The sequence below is a fragment of the Lygodium microphyllum genome, chromosome 10 (genome assembly GCF_053477565.2).
Source record: "Lygodium microphyllum isolate KBCC chromosome 10, Lygodium_microphyllum_v1.1.10, whole genome shotgun sequence".
Taxonomy (NCBI): domain Eukaryota; kingdom Viridiplantae; phylum Streptophyta; class Polypodiopsida; order Schizaeales; family Lygodiaceae; genus Lygodium; species Lygodium microphyllum.
The window spans coordinates 29,707,389-29,724,760 of record NC_141144.1 but is presented as its reverse complement, the minus strand read 5'-3'; the positions used below and the strand labels follow the sequence as shown (position 1 = coordinate 29,724,760).

Here is a 17,372-nt window from a genome sequence, read left to right as displayed (position 1 = left end):
TTGATGAAATGTCACCTTGGGATGCACGCACACAATAACTAGCACTTTAGTGCTTGTCGAGATGCATGCCGGACCCAAAAATCAGAAAAGCCCCAAATTTCCCACACCATTGTTGGAGAAATTGTGCAGTGTTGGCAATTTCAGTGGACATTCACACATGGGAGCTCAAATTGGGCAAAAACCCCAACTTTCCTTGAAGAGATTTCAAGAAATTTCAGAAATTGGGCAAGTCAGTTGAAAACCCTCAAATTTCTTGTCACCAAGTGTGAGAAATTGAAAATTTCTTTGATATTCAAAATGAGACGAGCAATTCGGATGTGAAATTGCACAAATTTTAATAGCCGTATCAATGTTGGCAAGAGCAACACTACTCAATTGCACTTGAACATTATAGTCTAGCCCATTCAAAAAGTATTGCAACTAAGTAGCAGGTGGAACAGGAATATAGGCTTGCAACTTATGAAATACCTCCTTTAGTTTCTTGGCATACACATGGACATTCTCTAATGTGTGTTTTTTTAAAGCCTCCTGCTGCTAGTTGTCTAGATGAGGTTAGTGTCAATCTAGAGTATCTATGGCGTGGAAGTTCTCATAGTCTGTCAAAAGGTCACTGCCCTGAAGAGTGCCTCAGTAACTATAGGTATTGCCCCCTCTGCTCTGACATTGGGATGTGGGGTGGAGGGCTTACTCCTAATCATGCGTGCTATCATCATGATCAATGGCTGTTCCATGCTAACCCAACCATCATAATAATCCCTCTCTACTCCCATCTGATCAATGAGTGGGCTAAGACGCCTGTGGTACAAGCTGCAACCCCATATCTTTGCTCCATATAGTAATGTAGGTGTGACTAGGGTGTCAAACAACCAGAGTTTGGTGCAGGGCTCCTTGAATTCTATGTGAGCACATTGTCTCTCGAGTGCCCCTAGTGCTGCGTATCCACGTGCCAGACATGCCTTTGATGTCCCTCTCAACGAAAAACGTGGGCCAGAGAAGGTGACTCCCAAATAGACATATTCCCTTACATGCTCCAGTATGTCTTTCCCAAATGTGAGTTGGTACATAGATCTAGTCACCCATGCTACTGAAGTATTGAAAACCATGGTTTTGGTCTTCCCAAGGTTCATTGTGAGGTCTTTATTCTACAGAAGATGTGCAAAGCATCTAGATGGCACTGCAATCCCTCCGGTGAATTTGAAATGAGAACAATATCATCTGCATACAGTAATATCGGTATCAACACCCCTGCCAGGCTGGCTCTAACTCCTCCTCCTTGATCTATGTAATCAAACACTTCATCTATGTATAGACCAAACAATGTGGGTGAAAGTGGACATGCTTGTTTCACTCCTATGGTACTGTCAATCCTCTCTGATAGCCCCCTAGGTGCTCGTACATGACCTGCCACTGCCTCATATAATGCACAGACACCCCATCATATACCCTCCGCTACTCCAATGTCCTGCAATCTCTGCATGATGTGTATACGAGACACTATATCAAAAGCTTTGCGAAAGTCTACAAAGCAACAATAGATACTTTTGTATCGGGCTCGACCCTCCTCAATAATGGCTCTAAGTGTGAGAATATGGTCCAATGTGGTATATCCTCATCTGAAACCTGCTTGTCGTTGTGCTCTCTTGCCTTGGATTTTAGCCCACTCATTGACTTCATGGTCCAATATAGATCCATATATCTTGGCCAAAGTATGACCGATCATGATAGTCCTGTAGTTGCTAGGAATCAGGGGATCACCACTTTTAAATAGCGGAATTATAGTATTGTTTGACCAACTCATAGGGAAACCTTCACATATTGCTCTATTGAACATATGTACTAATATGTCACAAGCATGTGAGAAATGTTTTGCTACTAGTTCTGTGCCCTCCCATATTGTAATCTTTAAATTGCATCCCTAACCATTTTCCATGTGAAGAATGACCACTGTGTTGGCCTACAAGCTTGTGGGGGCTGCATAGGTGGCTGTCCTGGCAGGTCATACAGCTGTCTCCCATAGTCAAGCCAAGCTATCTTCCATGCGCTCTTGCTATCCCATCCCAAAAATAGCTGATATATCTCTGCTTCTACTTTCGCTAAGTAGTCTTGTTTCTTCTTCCGCACAAGGCGTTTGAAGAACGCCTTTGCTTGACGATGTGATTGAATGCCTAGCTTTGCTTCTCTCTGTAAGCGAGCTCGGGTGACTTTACACTCATCATCATACCAGCTATTTTGGGGAGCAGTAGATCGTATGGGTCTACATCAGGGCAAGGTGTGTGGGAATGCATACATGGCTGATCCATGTATGGCCTCTGCTAAATCCCTTGTACATTCTTTGAATGATCTACTCAAGTCCAATGTATGTAAACTGGTTTGCAGAGAACCACTGTAGAAGTGTGAGGTTTTTTCTGTAAAGTAGTATTTGGGATGTTTAGGGAGGCATGGTGTTTCATGTTTCATATGTACACAAGAGAGCATGAGTGTCAAAATAGCATGATCTGCTGCTATGCCAATTGGTCTCTTAGATATCTTAAAGTTTTGGATGTCTGGTATCAATGCTGGTGAGCCTATCAAGTAGCCGACAGTACTTGCCCCTCCTTTGTGATTCCAACATGCCAAATTGTCAGATCCTGGCCATTGTGGCAGACCATTAAAGATTGCTAGTCTATGTGCACTTCCCAAAGTCAATAGGTGTGTCCCATAGGTACTCACTTCTTTATCTTGGGCTCTCCTGCATAGGCCTATTTCATCTATGTCGATCTCTTTGAGAGAGAGAGAGAGAGAGAGAGAGAGAGAGAGAGAGAGAGCACTCAATCACAATGGTGATTAGTGTATGTACTCAACTAAAATGAATCAATGTACAAATGCTAAATGGTCCACAATGATAATGACCATACTAATGTGCTAGAATGCGCATAATGTCTTCAAACAGAAAACCCTAGGATTAACTATACTAAGTGACCTAAGAAACCCTAGCCCTAAATGTGCTAGGCATACTACAAACGGTCTTAACTGTTCTTAGTGATAGTGTAACTAGGAATCTCAAACCAGGGGAGAGATGGCTGAAATATGGAAGCTGGGAATCACAAATGTAGTCTGATCCAACGTGGTTGACGAGTGATGAAGGTAGCAAATGACCAAACACAGCAAGTATGGGTGCTAGCGATGGACAGCCTTGCTCATGAAGGCAGTGCTGCTGGGCCAACTGTGAAGGTGCATGTGGCTGTAAAATGCAGGCAGCAGGGTGCCAAAACAATAAGGCAGTAAGGGTAAATGGGCCCATGGATGGCCAGGAGCAATGGCAATGCAATACGGATGATGACACTGCTGTCCAGGATGCTGGTGCTGATGGTGGGAGGCAGGAGATGCAGTTTTAGCAGGCAGCAAGGTATGATGAGGATGGGGGTAACAAGTGATGGAGAGTTTGGACAAAGGGATAATGAGGTGGTCAACATTGACTTCCTTTTATAGAACTTAAAGAGCGTTTTGTCCTACAAAAGAGTCATGTGTCTCATCTTTTCTAACTAAATGATTTAAATAATGTCTTGGGGCTGTATGCGAGTTTAAGAGATAAAGTTTTGGGCAAATTATGTGGCTTAGCAAAAACAACATTGAGGTGACCTTGTGAAAACCCACGGCATAGTTAGCCCCAATTTACATTGTATTGTGTTTTGTGATTTAGGCACTTGGCTAGTTGAAAACCCAATTGGTGATTCGTCCAAGTGAAAACCCTTTTATTGTGTAAGGATTCTCCCTTTTATACAGCAGTCTCATGAGGTCCCTTGCTTTATCTTCTTCCATTATATTGGGGAGCCACCTCACTTATGCGATTGTTGAGACCCTTGTGAGTGGTTGTCTACTCCTTGGCTCCCTTAAAAAAAAAAAAACTTATCTTGTCATCTTCTTTGAGGTTTCCTTTTTTTGGACATAAATGTTCAACTAGGCTAAATTATTGGAAAATTTTTACTAATTGATTGCAACATAATTGGCCAATTTATTTTGACCTAGAATAGGTCAAAAAGGAAAAGATTAAATTGTTTATTTTATTTGAGTTTTGGTAGGCCAAAATTCCACAAGAACTCTAGAAATGAGACCACCACATTCATCACATAACACTGATAATTGGTCTTCAGTGTCATATCCTTTCCAAAGTCTAATGTACAGCCTATGCATGTAGATATTGGCTGCCAACACTGCTGCTGCCACATCATACCATCTTCCGTGACAACACTTTGCTTTTCACATTGCCTCTCTAGGCTGCCATGGCAAGCCTTACCTCATTTGCAACCCACTACAGCCCTTTGTGACACTTGTGTCTGTCATGTCATCTCCAAATGCCCACTGCTGCTACTGCTGTGACATTTCTTGGGCTGCCACAACCACATTTTGCTGTCCGTGCTGTCATGACAACCCCTACCTTGTCTATGAATGCTGCAGCTCTTGGCAATGCCTCTTGTTGTTGTCGTGTCATATCAAGACCTGAGTGCTTGTGCTGCTGCCACCTCAAAGCACAGCCTTCAGATTGCATTTCATCTCCAAACAAGTGGTGCTGCTGTTGCTGCCCAAAACACATCTTTGCTGCCGTCCATTGCAATTGCTCTAGGTCATCATCAACATTGCTTCAGCCATTACAGCTGCTGCTGCTTTCAGCACATTGTTGTTCTACACGAAAAAGCAGCTGTTTGCTGGCTGAGAGCTGCACCCTGCTGCTTATGCTAACATACTAGCATGTCACACAATAAGCGCAGTGCCTCTACATGACCAAATGCAGATTGTAGCTGCTTTCTTGATTGCTTCTACAGCCAAGCATAGATCTATTGTTCATTGGCATCTACTTTGCAGTCAAGTAGCCCTACCTATGAGTGGTGGTTTGCTATTCAAGTTTGGGATCCTTATGAGGATACACTCAGCCCTATTGTTTGTGGCATCTTGGACTTTACTGCTAGCACAGCATAGCTTAGTGCTTCTTTGAGCATCCGAGACCCCTATGCATGGAACAACATGGACCTCAGTCCCTGATCACTATGTGGCCTTTAAACTGCCTTTTACATTGAGCCTTTGCTCTTACTCTGTGGCTCCTATTCTACTGCATTGTATCTCTCTCAGGTTCTTGTACGGGTTCATTCATGTTCCTCATAATTGTATCTCTGCTTCATCGGCCTTCATTTGTTATTTGAGCTCATTTGATATTGTGCACTTGATCACAGCTCACTTGTTTCTTTCAGATACGGGATTAGCTTTCTTGTTCTTCTTGTGAAACTTTGGGATAAAGAGCTTCTTGTCTGTTGCTGCTCACTTTTTCTGTGTAGGGTCATATTCATATTAGATTTATTTATCCTTGTGTGTGAACACACATTAGTGTGCAAAAGTGCGGGTTTAGGTGTGAACACCTCTTATACCACTAAGGGTCAAAGGGTTAGCTACATAGCTTAGCCTATATATTCAGGCCGTGTCACTTGTACTTTCATCAACAACTATCACATCAATTTATTCAACTTGTGTACTTGCAAGAGTTCTCTCTCTCTTTTTTTTTGTAATTGGTAATTGTATTAATTACCAAAATACAAGTACAAGATTGCAGGATTACAAGATGTAGGATGACTCTAGTCCATCATGCATAGAAGATACAAAGTCATGGCAAAGGAACAAAGAAGATTGCTGTATTCCAAGGGACTAAATCATCTCTAACCGAGATATCAGCAAGGTCAAGCTGCCATTGGAGAAGACCCTTAGGTTTCACAACATGATGCTGAATGCCTGATGCGCCATTAAAAATGAACACATTGCGAGTGACCAAATACGCCAGCAGCCCCAAAATCTGAAAAAGTGAAACAGAATCTTCATGTGAGACCGAGGCGGACGATTGTACTTAGCTTTTCCAAAAACCCAGTCAAGTAGATGCATCCTTATGCCCACCATGGCATGCCAAATGTGCAAGAGAAGGATCTAAATCTTTTGAGCAAAAGGGCATGAAATGAATCTGTGATGGAAAGACTCCATTGCAATGGTATAGAAGAAACAATCCCCATTAGATATACCTTTGCGATGAAGGGCCAATGCAAGAGGGAGGCTTGTCTTATTGATCCATCCCTCCATTTGTCACTTTCCACCAAGCTTTAGATTTGTGCAATCCCCAAAGAGAATTGGCTTTGATGGTGATTTATGTGCGGTCTTTGACCATGAGATGATAGATTTGATTAATCATGATTCCATGATATCGAAGATATACTTGCTTGCATAGAATCCTTCTTCTAGAGCATAAGCGAAAATCGTAGGCGAGATCCTTCAAGGCAACATTGCTTCAAGGTAGCAATGGCAAGAAGTAGGTGAGCATAGCATGCATAATGGTTTGGGCTGCTTTTAGGTGCACATGGAATGGCCAAGCTTGGGTTTTCAATAGACAAAGTTGGCTTTCAATTTTTGAGATATCCATATCAACAAGACTTTTGGCTGCACATCAACCCCCAAGGGTTAACCAAGATGCCTTACAATGTCACAGTGCTGTACAAGCTTACCTTGCCATCCTAAATTTGGCAGATTGGAGGCTATGCAATCAAAAAGGGAAGATTTGGTAGCATTGATTCACAAGTGTGACACATTTCCTAACAATTCCCATATATCCAAGGTTGACTGAAGATTTGAAGAATCAGCTTTCAGAATCATGAAAGTATCTTTAGCTAGTGCCTGACTAACAAACTGTCGCTGTTACAAAGGTAGAGAAAAACCAGCTAACTTCCCTGTATCCACAAGATGCGATAGCATGGGAAGAATAGGGTGACTCACAAGTGCAAAGAAGAGTGGGCTGAGAGGACAACCCTGTCTGATGGATCGCGCAAGGGAAAAAGACTTGGTGACTCTACCATTTAGCATGACATGGGAGGTGACACCCATATCAATGGTATATATCAACCTTGATATGCGAGGTCCAAAACCCGTAACTTCCATGAGATCTGCAACAAAAGACCATTCCAAGAAGTCAAAGGCCTTTTTCTAGTCCAGTTGCACCAGAACCACCTCCTGCTATATGTGTTGTGCATAGTCTATGGCCATCTGTGCATTGAGGATATTATGAAGAATATCTCAGCCCTTTAATAAACTTGTATTGGTGAGGATGAACAAGATTAGGCAAGTGTTTATGGAAATAGTTTGCCAATACCTTTGTGAAGATCTTATACATAGAGCCTATCAATGAAATGGGTCTCCACTGGGTAAGTTTAGACGGGGAAGGGACTTTGGGAATGAGCTTGATCAGCCCTTCTTTCCATGATAAAGGCGTGTTGCCGGATGCCCAAATTTGTTGGCACATGGCAGCCAAAGGTTTTGCCAAAAGAGATGCATAGGTGCCAAATAATTCATTGGTGATGCCATCCCATCCGAGGCTTTTATCATTTGGCATGTGCAATAAGACGTCCATAACTTCATCCTCACAGATATCAGCTTCTAGGAAATCTTGCATGTCATGGGGAACTTGATTTCTGACCAAGGCATAAAAGGGCGCACAGGCTTGTGCAACTTGTGAAGAAGACATTTGTCGCGAACCCAAAAGGTTTGCGAAGTATTTCCTGCACGTACTTGCCATTGAAGAGTTCCGTGCGTGCCCCCCTCCCCGCAACGCATAGCTTAGCTTATATATTTCAAGCCCTATCACTTGTACTTTCATCAACAACTATCACATCAATCTCTTCAGCTTGTTGTGTACTTGCAAGAGCTTTCTCTCTCTCTCTCTCTCTCTCTCTTTCACTCCCCAACACACACACACACACACACACACACACACAAAAACATCACAAAAAGAAAATAAAAAAAATCATGGAGCTTCACCCTCCATAGCCTGCTAGTCACATGCAAGCTCCATACCCAACAGTGGTATTAGAGCAAGATCACCATTTTAGCCCGTCACATCTCTAGCATTGCCACTCTATTAGTTAGTTTGCTATTGGGAGCTGCTTGTCCTTCTGAGTGCAAGAAGAAGAAGAAGAAGAGGATCTTTTACATGTTCCTATCACCTGTTTTGTCTTGTCCTGGCAACGCTTGGCCTTTGTCCTATCAACGTCGGCTATAGATATGCGCTGCCTTGGCCAATGCCTCAAGTCTGCGACACTTTCATTTACCCGCTTACAGTAGATCTGCAGCTGCTCCTCAAACTTCAAACCATCGTCCCTACTTGATGATGCTTCCAATTGCTCGTTGACTTGCAAATGTGACCCGATACGCATCTAACACTTGCGATAGTTTGGCGTGCAAGTTTTTGTCTTTGACATCAGTGTTGGTCTAATAGTTGTGATAGTTTGCCATGTAAGTGTTCGTCTCTTTGATATCACAGTTAGCCCATCTTAGCCACATCATCTAGTGTCACACCTGCCAAAATAATGTTTTATTATTAAAACCTTGATCTAGGAAGGTTTTAAACTTTCTAGATCAAGGATTTAATAATAAACCATGTCATCCAGTGCTACGCCTGCCAATATAATGTTTTATTAAAACCTTGATCTAGGAAGGTTTTAAACTTTACTTAAGGGGCTATTTACATGGAATTGGGGATTTCAAAAATTTTATCAAAATTTCTTTAATTTTGTCAATAAAATTTGGGTTTTTTTTGCACTAGCCATTAAACCTCATCTCAAAACACTTGAATTTACTTAAATCTTATCCCCATTCTCTCTTTCTCTTAAAATTTCTCAAAATTTTATCACAAAACTTGGGCATTTTTTAATGTGAGACCTCTCCATGGCATCTACGATCGAGATGTGAAGATATGGTATCATAAGTGAAAAATTCTCGGGCATCAGGTTCTCCATCTGGAAGACAAAGATTCAGCTCATACTTATGTGAGAATGTGCACAGAGGGTTGTATCCACTAATGAGCTAGAGCACGTTCGAGGTGACCCACAACTTCATCGGGTTGGGTCTCTTTTACAACCTTCTTCGTCACCTTGATCTCACAAAAACGGCACAAAAGAGTTATAGAATAGCCTTCAAGTCACATTTGGGGGAGAGACTAATAATTTCAAATTATTTTTTTAAGATGCAATTGATTAGTATCTCCTACAATCCTTCGGAGACTCTTAAGTAGCATCTTGATCTTTTAAGTCTCCTTGGCCAACAACTGATAACTCTCAATAGTTGTCTAGATGATGACGATAAAAAGGCTATACTTCTTAATAGCTTGATGAAAGAAGCACAATTCCATGAAACTGTGATAGCTCTCTAGGTGGTTGGAGAGATGAAATATGAAGAAATTGGTGCTATCCTTTTGGATTACAAAAGGCACAACAAAGATATTGACATAGCACCGACAGTCTTCTACACCAAGAAACAACTGTCCAAGTGTCGGTACTGAAAGTGTATTGGTCAAACTATTGACCAATGCTACAAGAAAAAGGACAAGCAGCAAGACAAGCAACACGCTTAATATACGATTGCTAATACCTTATCAAATAGTTATCTTGATGAGCCACCTACTACACTTGACAAGGCCCTTAATGTATCTATTCAATCATTGTCTCTTGATAATGATGAACCCTATTAGTATGCATTTTGAAAATAATGTGTTTTGGCATCGACCATTAACCATGCCAATGCACGTGTTAAGACCTTTTCAAACACATCCATTTACTGTGTGGGGGGCTCTGCCTGGATTTTCCTTTGTGATTCTATTAGGAGCTACATTTTAGGGGGGATTGTAACCACTACCTATGTGACCTCTGCATTGATCCCGAAAGCTATACCCATGTATCTGACCTCTAGTCATGTGCCCAATGCCTCTGAGCCATGCAGACTTTTGATCAGCCTTTGAGCCATGCACACGCACCTCTAAACCATGTTCTTACTTTGGGTCCTTGAGCTTCTTAATAGGCCATGTCATCCTCATGTTACACCTCTCTCATTTATGCATCTTCTTTTCCAAAATCATTGTATGGGATTAGACACTACCTCTTCTAGGTAAGACCTTTCCTTTTTCCTTTTCCCCATGTTTCGTGTCACGAGTTCTTAGTTACTCATGACCCGAAGGGGGGTTTGCTAGATTTATTCATTCTCATGTGTGAACACACATTATTGTGTGTAAAAGTGTGTGTCTAGGTGTGAACACCTCTTACACCACGCATTAAATAAGGGTCAAAGGGTTAGCTATATAACTTAGCCTATATAATCAGGCCTTGTCACTTGTACTTTCACCAACAACTATTATATCAATCTATTTAGCTTGTTGTGTACTTGCAAGAGCTCTCTTTTTGTCTTTCCAAACTTGCAAGTGAGCCTTTTTTTCTTCATTGTTTTTGTCGATTGGTAATTGATGTTTGATTTGGCTGGTACATGTGATTGAGACTTACTGGGACATTTCAGTGCCCTGATACTTTGTCTTCCTGTTTATCATTCTTTCTTCCCAAAGGAGGTTTTTCAGCTGAAATCAGTTGACCTTATTTCTTCAACGCAAACTTCACTTCTAGTGCTTAAAAATTCATTTCTGCCATAACATGTTATAAGATCTGCATATTCCAGGCATACTGCTGATATTTTTGTTTTTTAAGGAAAACTAGACCGGCAAGCTGCGCTTTTTCAAATGTTTTGAATTATAATTGTGTTCAACATTTTCCATGTGCATAGTGTTTCAAGTGAAAATATAGAGCTTTTGCAAGCCAACAATTTGATAGCTTCAAGGGAGTTCTTATACTAGTATGCATAATTGAAAAAGGTTCCTTGTTATTGCATACTGTTTCATTCAATACTGAATTGTTTTGTTACGGTACCAGAGCCAGGGCCTTTAATCCAATTGTGTTGTGGAATGTTCTCTGGTGCGCTCGGAGCAACCTGTGTTTATCCACTTCAACTTGTCAGAACAAGGTTAGTAAGGTGGTTTAACTTTTCTGCATGCATGGAGCCACTGTGGTAGACCATTTTAGCTTGTTTGAACGAGGTTTCTTGACAAACAGTTTTAAACTTCTCTGCAAGTGCATGCACACGTGCGTGGGCTCATGTATTGTTGCTGATGCAGGTTGCAAGCGCAGCAAATGAATCATCCATCCAGGTATAAAGGAATGATGGATGTCTTTATCAGGACTTGGAGAGAAGAAGGTCTTCATGCCTTTTATAAGGGCCTTCTACCAAATCTACTAAAAGTCATACCAGCTGCTAGCATCACCTATATTGCATATGAGGAAATGAAGAAGCAGCTTTCCATATGATAGAACCAGGGAGGCCAAGCTCCAAAATTGGTCTAAATATTCAACAAATAATGTGTGTATCATTGACAAGATTTGTGTATAGCTGGGGGACATCAGAGAGCTTGTTCCCAAACTCCAACAGCTTCCATCTCAAGGCTTCTGCAGGCTGATTGTGCAAAAGAAGTAGAACATCCAGGCAATTGTCAGTTTATACCATCTCAAATATGCCGGCATCGGTCTATTTAAGTTTCAAGTGTCTTGGCTGGAATAATGCCCCTGATCAAGTCTTGAGCGAAGATTTAGAGTAGCATAGACACGAATTATATCGGCTCACAAGATGGCAGTTTTCTGCTCAGCTCAGTCTCTCATGTTCTTATTTAGTCCCTGTTAACGTAATCCTGTCTAAGGGGCAATAATTTTTTCTGGAGCAACAACTGGTTGTTTCCTTCATAACTGTGCGTACGAGACACACATGCATGTCTTACAGGATGGAGGTTCAAACTTCTTTCCTCAGACAAATTGTTGTCAGGTAAGCTTTGGACCATGGATGCTTCCGGCATGTGTTCAACACACACATTTTCTCTACGCATGGTACACACTATCTTATTTGCCTAACATTAGATGAATATTTAACGGATGGTGCACCTGAATGCGACCAATATGCATGTACTTTGAGCTCCCATTCTCCATGTGATCTGCAAACATGGTATTTGTACTTTGATGCTGAAAATAGAAATCCTTATTATCTCAACAATGATAACTGATTGGGTGCTTGCAGTATGCACTGACTTTTTTGACGTTCATGCCTAACAATGTGTCGCAACTACCCAAAGAAGAGAATATTACTGTCATGATGAGAGAAAAAAGGGGGAGAGGAATTTACCTTTATGTTATTTAATGAATGTATTTGTACTTTGATGCTGAAAATATAAATCCTTATTATCTCAACAATGATAACTAATTGGGTGCTTGCAGTATGCACTGACTTTATGACGTTCATGCCTAGCAATGTTTAGCAACTACCCAAAGAAGAGAATATTACTGTCATGATGAGAGAAAATAGAGGGAGAGGAATATACCTTTATGTTATTTAATGAATGCAACCATCTGTGTATAAAGGCTTAGCCAGGCATGGAAGCTAACCAAGTTTTATTCACGATGAATTTCACTTGCATCAAGATATGCCTTACTAGATTCATAATATCAGTATTCCCAAGAAGACAATTACATAATGTAGTGGGCTTGGATTTTCGTTTGTATTACTTTACTAAATCTTCAAACATAATTATTAAAATTTGCACACATCTTAACAAGTTCTTTAAAACAGTAGATGCAAGTATAAATCAGCAATGTTTGTTAGGAGCTTAATATAATTGTGTTGTCAAAAACAAATGCAAAGAAGACATTGTCTTCTTGTTTATTTGGGCCAGAAGGACTAGTGACGAGGGAGCCACTAAACTCCTATCGACACGCTGCTGCCCTCGCCCCCCTCATCGCTACCCCGTCAATCCCCCCCTGTTGATTGGCGTCGCGTCCCCTATCCCTCTTGCCTGTAGCGTGCCATCGCGTTGTTCCCCCCGTCTCAGCATCAAGCTGTGCCATCCATCCTCGCCACCACGTTGCCCCCTGCATCCTCGTCATTTCGATGGCCTCCCTGCCCTGTGGCCCTTGCGGCCTCCCTCCATTGTGCTGCCTCTTGTGCCCACCCCCCCTTTTGACTGGCGTCGTGCCCCCCATCCCTCTCACCCCTGCAGCGTGCCATCGCGTTGCTCCCCTTGTCTCAGTGTCAAGCTGCGCCACCCATCTTCGCTACCATGATGCCCCCCTTTGCCCTTCTCGTCATTTCATTGGCCCCCCCGCCCTCTAGCCCCTGCTGCCTCTCTCCATGGTGCCGCCTCTCGTGCATTCTGCGAGTGTCCCCCAATCAAACACCTTGCGCATCATTCTCTCTGAGGAACAGCTCTGAGCCGTCCGTGCCACAAAGATGGAGTTGAAAGAAACAACAATCTTTGGTTAGGTCGTTGGACACTCCCCATTGAGGGCATAGCTGTGGGATTGACTCCACTCCACGTTGCGCACTGGCACAACGCAGATTGTGGAGGCAGTCCTCATGGGCCGAGGGATCTTCATGGTTGGACTCTCCTCTGCGGACGCAGCTCGTGAGTTAGTAGAGAGCTCGCCCTATGTCTCCACGAAGGGGGTAATTTACATGGTTCCTTGGTATAGCGGCTTCATAGTGGAGACATTTGTGCTCCACAACAGATTTCTCAGATACCCAGTCACCTTACTTTTCCTCGAATTGGCGGTAGAGTACTGCCAATTAGTGGAGGACTTTGAATGGCTCTTTGGCACAGTCCTTCCTACCTCCTTCACAAATGCAATGACAATTGTAGGAGTCCCAAAGGTAGGAGTGACCGTGAAAGACAGAAAGAATATATCAAAGTTCATGGAGATTGAGACAGGAGGTTACTTTTTTAGGTAGTAGGTCATTGTGACTGGGCAACCAGGGCAGTGCTTGCACTACTACGACTTTGCGCATTAGGCAACAAATTATACGCGTTTTGGAGCCAAGGCGGCTTCGTCGATAGACCCGTAGCTGGACACTGACGGCTTCACACGGGTCCAGTGACGACAGAGAGGGAGACAACAGGGGAAGCCGCAACTAGCTCCTCAAACGCAGTCTCGACAATAGGGAGCAGGAGGGCGAGCGACGCCCCCTCGGCAGAGCACTCCGTAGCCCCCCCTGCTCGCCCCGCCCGGTAGGACCGCAGTCCCCCACATCCACATGCTCCTTGCATCAGCAGTTTTTTCCCTCCCACACAACCACCAGTATATTTGTCCCTGCCACTCGTTACACTTTATCGAGACAGGCATAGCTGTTGCCATAGGAGTTCTTTCGTAGTGGCCCCCATGGTCCTACTTAAGAATTGCGGAGTGCGGAGAGTTCCCACTACCTCTAGAGGTGGGGATTTTTGTGGTTCGTAAGTCCAGGAGGGGCAAGGCTCATCTACTAGCACCACCAGATGGACCAAACTACACTTTTTCCTTCAGTCCTCTCACTCAGGGTATTGGACGACGACACAGATAGAGGAGTTGAAGAGTCAAGTGGCGGACCACATCTCCCAGTGGATGGGAAAATGACTAATACTGTTTGTACAGTAGTGGCTTGGTTGCATGATGGATATCAACTGGTGGGCTGGTGTCGAGGTCCCACACTTGAGCATTATGTTTTGAGCCCCTCCATAGTGGAGAGCTCCGAGGAATGTGATCGAGTGGCCTCTGGCACAGGCGGTCCGTTTCTACCAGTGTATAGAGTCACGACTCAGCATGGCTGATAGATGCATTGATAGTACCACATGGAGCATCTATCACCCCTATGGTCTGGTTGAGGGCCACCATGGAGGATTGGAGTTCGCCGTCCAGACTTGTGGCAAAGCGTACTTGCATGCCCCATAGTTTCTCCTTCTCATTAGCAGCCTCCACATCGAACAGATGCCTATTTGGTCAGTCAGGTTTCCCCATGAGCTTACACCTTGCATCCTGAAATGTGAATAGTCTCCACTACAGTGGGACATGTGGTTTCCGAAAGTTGATTGTTTGGCAGGAGCTGCAGCTTGCCCTTGCCGGACGAATCGATATCTTACTTCTATAGGAGCACAAGCTCACTCCCACCTAGGCCCAGCGGGTAGGGAAGGTACTCCCGGGCAGCTGGCACACTTTTTGGAAGCACGCCATAGGTGCCCACGATAGGAGTGGAGGTGTATGCACCTCTATTGGCTCGAGTCTTACCGTCTGTGTTCGGGACCACGAGACGATAGTGGCAATAAGGGTTCTATGGATCAGATTGGATATTGGGGACTTGTGCCTTGGAGTCCTCAATGTCTATGCCCATACGGAGGTTAGGGCATACAACAGGTTCTGGGTGGAGATTGTAGATGGAATCCCAGATGTGGACTCTTGTTGGAGGATACCTCAACAACTTGGAGGCTTTGGAGGACCAGTAGGAGGGCAGAGGCAGAAAATACAAGAGCATGGCTGGGGAGGAGGAGGAGGCATGGGAGGTCTTACTACTGGCAGTAGGAGCATGCGATGCCCGGAGAGACCCTATCTTCCACAGGAGGGAGAGGTCGTTGGACTTCTCTTGGGGACAAAGGCAGCTAGGTGGAGTCCTGCTGGAGCGGTTGGACAGGTTTTAGGTGGGAGAGGGGTGGCTTATGGAGGACAGATTGGGCAGTTGACGGGGTCGACGGGCATCACGCTGTCCGATCATTGCTCGGTTCTCCTGACACTTGATCCCCCAGCATCTGCCCTAGACACACGATCTTGTCGGATTCCTGACTCGATCTATAGGAGGAAGGAGGTGACGAGACAGATAGAGAAGGTTTGGACTAGGGAGTGGGGCATGAGGGATCGGATCACAGAGGTTGCAGAGGTCCTAGCCAAGTTGAGCAGTATCTACCAAGAGGCAGCCATACAGGCCAGGCATTAGAGCTGGGAGGAGAGAGCACTCTGGCGGGACCTTGCAGTCACGGAGAGATTATTACAGGAGGCACCAAGGGATCCCACCCTCCACGCGTAGGTGTGCGCGCGAGCAACCATTGTTGTCATAGAGGACATGCACTCAGATTTCTCTTTCGGCACCTCAATAGCTTTCTGGGCGCGGAAGGGGGACACGATGTGCAAGGAGTTTTTCCAGGTGCACCAGTCTTGCACCTCAGGAGAGCAGATACTCAGACTTCGAGATCAGTATGGAAGGACATGTTCTAGCACAAACGAGGTGATGGAGATTGCCACCAACTACTATAGACGCCTTTTTCAGCAGGAGACAACCTCAGCTAGAGGACAATGATGTAGACAGTAGGTTTGGGATCACATCGCGTCCCTCGTCATAGAGAAGATGGGACGCTTCCTCCTAGACCCCTTCATAGAAAAGGAACTAGAGGAGGCTTTCCATACATAGGACATGCAGAAATGCTTGGGAGAGGATGGCCTCTCTAAGGTCTTCTTCATTACCTACTAGGAAGTGGTGAAGGATCCCCTATTGATGGCCTTCTAGGAGATTTTTACTTCACGACAGATGCCAGGGAGTCTTTCGGCATGCCTTATCAGTCTTCTCCCGAAAGGGGGAGACCGGTTGGAGCTTTCCCAGTAGTGGAGACCAATCACCTTATTGTCAGTGGCCTATAAGGCACTGGCAAAGATGATTGGTAGGCGACTACGCCCCGTACTTCCAGACATCATCCATGTTACATAGACGAGCTTTGTCCAAGATAGGAGCATCCTAGACAATGTATTCACCTTCTTTGAGGTGACAAAGTGGGCTTAGCACAATCGGCAGAGACTGGCCATACTACTCTTGGATTTCGAGAAAGCTTATGACAGGGTGGACTTGGATTTCCTAGAGGGTACCACGGTGAGGTTGGGTTTTCCTCATGCTTGGATTTGAGGGGTCTCCGCACTTTACAGATTGGCCACTAGCAGGGTTCTCATAGGTGGTAGGCGAGGGGAGGAGTTTCGGCTGCAAAGATCGGTCTGGCAGGGTTGCCCCCTGGCCCCATACCTATTCTTGCTCTTTGTAGAGGCGATATCTCACTTCCTCAGGTCACACGTGAGTGGATTACACAGCCAACTTCTAGTGAGAGAGGAGTCTGAGTTGTTAGACTTGAGTATGCAAATGATACATCACTCTACATAGAGGACGACGAGTTGATGCTGGAGAGAGTGAGGCTGGCTTTTTTTGATTAATATAATTAGCCATATTTTACTTGCAAAAAAAAGGACTAGTGATGAGGAACATGCATACTTACAAGTTCTTTTTGTCGATGATGCTAGATTTAGATAGAGTTGTGCTCAATTTGCACTTAATAACTTTGATTTTCTATGTAATGGAACCACTTTCGAACACACTTACACGCACACTCACAATCTACAAGTGGCAACGCACACACACAATCTACAAGTGGCAATGGAGGTTGAGAGAGAGAGAGAGAGAGAGAGAGAGAGAGAGAGAGAGAGAGAGAGAGAGAGAGAGAGAGAGAGAGAGAGAGAGAGGGAGGGAGGGAGGGAGGGAGGGAGGGAGGGAGGGAGGGAGGGAGTTATATTAACGTCTACGGATAGCCAAGGTGGCCTATGAGACCAAAACGTTACATACAGAAGGTTTGGGAAACTTTCCAAGTCCCAGTAAAGCTACCATCTAATGTTGTGATAAACTAA

At 44.1% G+C, this 17,372-nt stretch overlaps 1 protein-coding gene across 1 annotated transcript in view; it reads left to right on the top strand.

The window, feature by feature from the left end:
• LOC148029838 (calcium-dependent mitochondrial ATP-magnesium/phosphate carrier protein 3-like) overlaps nucleotides 1–12,029 on the top strand; it is a 58,912-nt gene extending 46,883 nt beyond the window's left edge. The window contains exons 3-4 of the mRNA XM_087686157.1: nucleotides 10,749–10,839; nucleotides 10,991–12,029. Coding sequence (XP_087542283.1) covers nucleotides 10,749–10,839; nucleotides 10,991–11,180 — 281 coding nt within the window. The 3' untranslated portion in view covers nucleotides 11,181–12,029. The remainder of the gene's footprint in view (nucleotides 1–10,748; nucleotides 10,840–10,990) is intronic.
• The last annotated feature ends 5,343 nt before the right edge of the window (nucleotides 12,030–17,372 follow it).